At 35.8% G+C, this 7,780-nt stretch overlaps 1 protein-coding gene across 1 annotated transcript; it reads left to right on the top strand.

The window, feature by feature from the left end:
* The first annotated feature begins 4,297 nt into the window (after positions 1-4,297).
* On the top strand, positions 4,298-5,111 carry LOC137649604 (pro-resilin-like). The gene is made up of 3 exons (XM_068382580.1): positions 4,298-4,309; positions 4,640-4,726; positions 4,862-5,111. Exons 1-3 carry the CDS (start codon positions 4,298-4,300, stop codon positions 5,090-5,092), a joined length of 330 nt encoding a protein of 109 aa, XP_068238681.1. The 3' UTR covers positions 5,093-5,111.
* The last annotated feature ends 2,669 nt before the right edge of the window (positions 5,112-7,780 follow it).

Below are 7,780 nucleotides of genomic sequence, written 5' to 3'. Positions count from 1 at the left end.
ACGAGGTCTATGTCACGAATTGCATTCCAACCACGAGTCAACTTTCCGTTGCAAGATATGTTTGTTCATAAACTCGACCTTCGCTTGAGACTATCATCAGTGGTCGGCAAGAACCACCAGTCCTGAGTGGTGGGGACTCTTCGTAGAACTCTAACCAAGGGACTTCCTTTCTCTTTTCCGGTATATAAGCAGCTCACTCCATTCCATGACATCAGTCCTCCTCTGTAACTCATCATGATTGCTAAGGTAACGGATGAAAGCAATTGCGGATTTACTATTAAGATTTACAAATTAACTTAGATATCTCTTTCAGATTGATTGTTATGGAATACGCCACGTATAGGAACCATGAGCTTATTATTATTATTATTATTATCAACATCATCATTATTATTATTAACATTATCATTATTATTATTATTATTATTATTATTATCATTATCTATGCTACAACCCTAGTTCTAAAACCAAGATGCTCCAACAGGGAAAAATAGCCCAGTTAGGAAATCAAAAAATGAAATAAATAAACGATATGAGAAATAATTAATAAAATATTCAAAAAACAACATCAAAACATATTTCATATATGAACTACAAAAAGACTTATGTCTGCCAGTTCAACACATGGAGACTTCAGTAATCTCAGTAGTTATCTGTCTGATGGTTACCCCGTAAGATTATATAGTTCTTTGAAATAATGAAGTACTTTTTGCAGATCCTTGACCTACATATCTAATCATACTGGATTTTCTTTTTCGAACAGACCTGTTTGGCTTTGGCCTTAGTTGCCGCTGTCTTTGGTGCTCCTTCGCAGCCTTCCTATGGCTACGACCCTCAACCTACTCACGAGGTAAGAATGGAATTATGCTTCTTGTAGGTATAAAATATTTCCAGCGATATGTAATTAATATCAGAAAAGATTTAAACGTCAATTATTTTTATCATATGGATAAATGTAGGGTAACTTATCTTACATTTAACCATATGATAAAAGAGTTCATATAGAAATAAAAGATGAAAGTCGCCACTGATTAATGGACTGTTTATCTTATAAACATATAACCGAAATAATCCTCTAAAAGTTAGCATTAATAAATCTTCTTGTGCTGACAGGAACCAGCAAAGTACGACTTCAACTATGCCGTCAAGGACGACTACTCGGGCAACGACTTTGGCCACCAGGAAGCCCGTGATGGCTACGACACTCAGGGATCCTACTACGTGCTCCTTCCCGACGGTCGCCTGCAGAAGGTGTCCTACAACGTCAACGGGGACTCGGGTTTCGTGGCTGAGGTCACTTACGAGGGAGAGCCTCAGTACAATCCAGCGCCCTCTTATGCTTAAGACGTCTACAGCATTTAGGGGACGATGATACGAAACTATTTATGTCAATAAACTATTGTTTTTAAAAGAAAATTTTTTTAATTCATGTCCTAATATTACTATGCCTTTCAGTGGGTGGTATAATATAATGGTTATGCCTTACCAAAGCTCTTTTAATCTATCTCTCTGTCAATATATCTACCTATCTATCAATCAATCTATCAAATTTCCTATCTATCAAGTAATCTATCTACCTGTCTATATATTTATCTATTTTATTCCGTCTATCGATTAAAATCGAAACTTCAAAACGTTTCTAAGATAACAAATGGTATTTATAAGAATTGGATCTTCTATAAACAAAATTACCAAACAATAAATGAAGTTTTAACTTCTGTTAACCAGACAAAGTTTTTTTTCTGCATTTTCTAAGCTTCACGGTATGTTGCTGTCCATATGATTTGCGGTTTTCAGAATGAAAGCGAAATAAGATTATTAACACCACTGGAAAGTTAATTTCGAATTATCTTCACCAAATGCTAGAAGAAAAGGTCGCTGGTTTCCGATGCGAAAACTAAAGAATTCAGTTCGCAATTAATTACTAAGTCGTACTGAAGAATGAAAACCTTATTTTCAGTAGGTAGCAGGTTGGGTAAGGAACCAGCCACTCGTTGTGATACAATCCCTAGTGAGTTATTGAGTCCTTTGACTGGCCACATATTACTACATTGGATAGCTCTCTGATAATAGTCTTACACATTCTTTACACGTTCTCCTGTTTTCTCATACACCTGACAACACACACACAAAAAAAAAATCGTTTTCATTAGTGGTTAACTATTACACTGTAAATATTCTGTGACTATTTTCCACTTGGTATGGGTAGAAGAGACTCTTTAGCTGCTCTTCTTAGGACAGTAGAATAAATAATTGTTCTCCATTTGGGTAGTGCCATAGTCTCTGTACCATGGCCAACCACTGACTTGAGTTAGGCAAGACTCAGGCACACTCTTCTATTTGTTTCCTTGTTTCCTTTACTCACTGGGCTATTTCTATGTTGGAGCCCTTGGACCTACAGCATCTTGCTTACCCAATTAGTGTTGTAGCTTAGCTAATAATAATAATAATAATAATAATAATAATAATAATAATAATAATAATAATACGATATAATTTTTATGTGGAAAAATAGAATCAAAGAGGATGATTGAAGTAATCTTTTAGATATATACGTTTTGACCCTTTTGCACACGACCCTGTCGTAGACAGAATCATCTTCATGACCAGGAAGTACGTAGGGAGCAAATTGTTGTAGTTATGAAAAAGTATGATTTTTTAGATGCAGTATGCATCAGATTATTATTATTATTATTATTATTATTATTATTGTTATTATTATTATTATTATTATCATTATTATTATTATTATTACAAGTCAAGTTGCGTCTATTTAGAAAAGCGGACTATAAAAACCACGAGTCCTTGATGGAAATACCACACTAATACGAGAAAAAGAAATTAAGAAGCAAATACTGAAATACTAGATAAAATGAATAAAAAAACTAAATATAATCCAACAAATGGACTATGAAGGAAGACTCAACTGCAAAGTATCCACTCCACATTTGAGTTTCTACAGTTCAATCATTTCAACCACTTGATAGGAAGATTATTCCACAAATTGGTCACAGCAAAACAGCACTTGTAGTTTGAATGCCGAATGGGACCGATCCTCACAGAGAAAAAAAAAAATAAGGATGCCAGAACTAATTGCACATCCGGCACTTGGTGCTGTACAACACAGCCCGGTAGGGATTCGAAAGCAAAGGATGCTCAGAATATTCGGAAGGTGCCAGAGATTGACTATAGGTAAGCAGCTCTTCTAGTAGAAAGCTATTCCAAAATCAAACCATGGGTAGTCCCATAGCCTCTGTTCCATGGTCTTCGACTGTTTTGGGTTAGAGTTCTCTTGCTTGAGGTTACACTCGGGCACACTATGCTATCTAATTTCTATTTTTATAGTTTATATAGGAAATATTTATCTTAATGTTGTTGCTGTTCTTAAAACTTTATGTTTCCTTGTTTCCTTTCCTCATTGCGCTATTTTCCCTGTTAGGGCCCTTGGGCTTATATCATTCTGCTTTTCCATCTAGGCTTATAGCTCAGAAAGTAATAATAATAATAATAATAATAATAATAATAATAATAATAATAATAATAATATCCTAGATGGGCTAGGAAGGGGCATCCAGAGACCGACACGTGAATACGAAATATATGTGGACCAAATAATGATAATTACTGTAAATACTATATTTCCTTGCATTGTACACTTCATACGACTTGATAAACTTCCAATACTGACTTCTATAAGCGATAAAACAACTTCCTTTGATAGATGATTTGTTTTATTATGAGTTACCTGTGTAGGCTACTTGAAAATCCTTGTATGGGTTGAAAATCAAATTATTTTCATAAGTTTTAAAAGATATTTCTATTTAAATATCTTTCAATCTAAAATGGCTAGATAGAGAATGCTTGAGAGAATATCCTAAATCAAATCATAAGCTGAGCATTTATACTAACTGGGCTTTTTTCCCTATTGGAGTCTTTGGGCTTATAGCATCCTACTTTTCCAACTAGGGCTGTAGCTTAGCTAATAATAATCATGATGATGATGATGATGATAATAATAATAATAATAATAATAATAATAATAATAATAATAATCATAATAGAGTAATGCGTTATTGGTATGCCAGAGATCCCATTCGTTCTTCTCGTCAGACCACGAGCTAAGGAAAGGCAATGTCAAGGACAGATGATGGGCGTTGTGACAGCGAAGAACGTCTTTGGGAGGGAGGACCTTTCTCCTGCAGCCACAAGAGGCTCCTCCCTCTTAGTCTCGGGCTAGATCTATATATATCGCCACGTTCAAAGTCTGTATCATCGCACTCCACTCCAAAGACTCGCCATGATCGCTAAGGTAAAACGCTTCAGATGATTTACTTTGAATAGGATTAGCTGTTAATGCAAGTTCTAATCGATTTAATTCCCATCAATATATTTAGTTTGAAAATGAGTATGTATCATGTCTTGCATGTGCCGTTTACATATAGTTTTTTCTCTTTTATTCAGGATTACTTTTATTGCTTAGTAACAATCACATTGAAATGCAGTTACAATCTCTGTAACAGTTCTGTTTGAGTAATTATACTGAAACTGCAGATGAGATTTAACTAATTGAAAGGGTTTTTAACTTTCACAATTCCATCAGAACAACATTTTTTATTCACTGTTGTTTTCTTTCTGACAGATTTGTTTGTTGTTGTCCCTTGTGGCTGCCGTTTTTGGTGGCCCCTCCCAGCCCCAGTATGGATACGCCCCTCCCCCATCTCACGAGGTCAGTTATAAGTTGAAATCTTAGAAAAAGTTAATAAACTCTAATTTCATAATTATTTTGAAAGTATGAATCAAATTAATCAAATCCAAAATCATTTGTTATAACATTTGATTTGAAATTGTTTTCTACTGACAGGAACCAGCCAAGTACGACTTCAACTACGCCGTCAAGGACGACTACTCGGGCAACGACTTCGGCCACCAGGAAGCCCGTGATGGCTACGACACTCAGGGATCCTACTACGTGCTCCTTCCCGACGGTCGCCTGCAGAAGGTGTCCTACAACGTCAACGGGGACTCGGGTTTCGTGGCTGAGGTCACTTACGAGGGAGAGCCTCAGTACAATCCAGCGCCCTCTTATGCTTAAGACGTCTACAGGATTTAGGGGACGATGATACGAAACTATTTATCTGAATAAACTATTGTTTTCAAAAGAAAAATGTTTTAATTAATGTCCTAATATTAGTGATTGGTATCTTATAAGGATTATGCCTTACCAAAGCTCTTTTAATATATCTATATCTCTGTCAATATATATACCTATCAATCAATTTATCTAATTGCCTATCTATTAAGTAGTCTATCTACCTGCCTATATATTTATCTATTTTATTCCGTCTATCGATTAAAATCGAAACCTCAACACGTTTATAAGATAACAAATGGTATTTATAGGAATTGGGTCTTCTACAAACAGAATTACCAAACAATAAATGAAGTTTTACCTTCTGTTAACTTGGCAAAGTTTTTTGTGAATTTTCTAAGCCTCACACTATGTTGTTGTCTTTAAGATTTGCGGCTTTCATAAGAAAAGCGAAATAATATTAACACCACTGGAAAGTTAATTTCGAATTATCTTAACCAAATGTTAGAAGAAAAGGTCGCTGGTTTCCGATGCGAAAACTAAAGAATTCAGTTCGCAAATTATCACTAAGAAATACTGAAGAATACCCTTATTTTCAATGGGTAGTAGGTTAGGTAAGGCACCATAGACCCGTTGTGATACTATCGCTAGAGTGTTCTTGAGCCCTTGAATGGCCAGATATTACCACATTGGATCCCTCTGATAATAGTCTGGCACATTCTTTACACGTTCTCCTGGTTTCTCACACACCTGACACCACAGAAGTAACAGAAAAAATCGTTTTCATTCAAGTGGTCAACTATTGCACTGTAAATATTCTGTGACTACTTTCCACTTGGTAGTGGCAGAAGAGACTCTTCACCAGCTCTTCTAGGACATTAGAATAAATAATTGTTCCCCACTTGGGTAGTACCATAGCCTCTGTACCATGGCCAACCACTGACTTGAGTTAGAGTTCTCTTGCTTGAGGGTAGGCTACACTCAGGCACACCCTTCTATCAGTTTCCTGGTTTCGTTACTTCACTGGGCTATTTCCATGTTGGAGTCCTTGGACCTATAGCATCTGGCTTTTCCAATTAGTGTTGTAGCTTAGCTAATAATAGTAAGAATAATAATAAGATATCTTTTCATGTGTGGGAAAATATAATCAAAAGGATGAATGAACTATTGTTTTAGATATATACGTTATAACCATTTAGCACACGACCCTGTCGTGGACTGAATCATCTTCATGATCAGGATGTACGTAGGGAGCAAATTGTTGTAGTTAAGAAAAAGTATGATTTTATGAAACTATGGACATGTGGTGTTACTCGATGGACATGAATTTAATGAGATCGGTGTTACTCTATGGACATGAGTCATGGTATGACAATGAAACAATCTCCAATAGATTTCGCAGATTTGAGAACAAAACCCTCAGAAGGATTTCAAGAGTTGAATGGCAGAAAAAGGATTGGAAATGAAACTATAAGATTGATTACTCGAGTGCCATATTTGGATGAGATTATGAAGTGGGGTAGATGAAGATTAGTTCACCAAACGTTTAGCTGGGCTCCACAAGTCACTAGAAGAGTTGGAAAACCCAGTCCTACCTGGCTGAGGACTAGAAGCGCGAAGTAGGAGATAATGAAAGGAGAAGCATTGAATTGAAAGCTCAAGATAGAGGCGACTGGCGAAATCTAACCTAGGCCCTTTCCGTCAATATGCGTAGATGATATATATATATATATATATATATATATATATATATATATATATATATATATATATATATATATACTTACTTTTCGGCAATGGCTCTCCCAACGTAATCAAGCACTCTAGTAGCATAGGACTACAGTACTTTTTTTTTTTTGAAAGTTTGGTTATTGGTTATGTCATTTCACGTCCTACTCATTCATTCCTTTCTCTCTCAGTCTCCCTGTAGATTTATTCTTTCATACCTATAACAGGAGTTCCATCGAATAAAAATATCATATCATAGATGGGCAAGTAAAGGGCATCCTTAGACCACGTAAATACGAAATATATGTGGACAATATAATGATAATTACTATAAATACTATATTTCCTTGCATTGTACACTCCATAAGACATGATAAACTTCCAATACTGACTTTTATAAGAAATAAAAACATCTTCCCTTGAAAGATGGGTTTTATATCCCGTTAACATCAGCAACAACATAATTATGAGTTACCTGTGTACTTGAAAATCCTTTCCATAAGTCTTAAAAGATATTTATATCTAAATATCTTTCATTCTAAAATGGCTGGATCCACACAGCTTCGGAGAATATCTAAAATCAAATCATAAGCTAAGCAACATTCCTCACTGGGCTATTTTTCCCTGTTGGAGTTCTTTGGCCTAATGCATCCAGCTTTTCAAACAAGGGTTGTAGCTTAGCTTATAATAGTAATAAAGATGATAGTAATAATATTAATGATAATAATAGAGTAATTTGTTATTGGTATGCCAGAGATCCCATTCTCTCTTCCCGTCGGACCACGAGCAAAGGAAAGGCAATGTCAAGGACAGAGATAAACGTTGTGACAGCGAAGAACGTCTTTGGGAGGGAGGACCTTTCTCCTGAAGCCACAAGAGGCTCCTCCCTCTTAGTCTTGGACTAGACCTATATATATCGCCACGTTCAAAGACTATCATCGCACTCCACTCCAAAGACTCACC

Source organism: Palaemon carinicauda, chromosome 11, assembly GCF_036898095.1.
Source record: "Palaemon carinicauda isolate YSFRI2023 chromosome 11, ASM3689809v2, whole genome shotgun sequence".
NCBI lineage: Eukaryota > Metazoa > Arthropoda > Malacostraca > Decapoda > Palaemonidae > Palaemon > Palaemon carinicauda.
This window is presented reverse-complemented; position numbering and strand designations above follow the sequence as displayed.

What these genes read in the sequence shown, in the direction of transcription:
- LOC137649604 (XM_068382580.1), top strand. An exon ending in CCCCTCCCCCATCTCACGAG is followed by an intron (nt 4,727 to 4,861) that starts GTCAGTTATAAG and finishes TTCTACTGACAG; the next exon opens with GAACCAGCCAAGTACGACTT.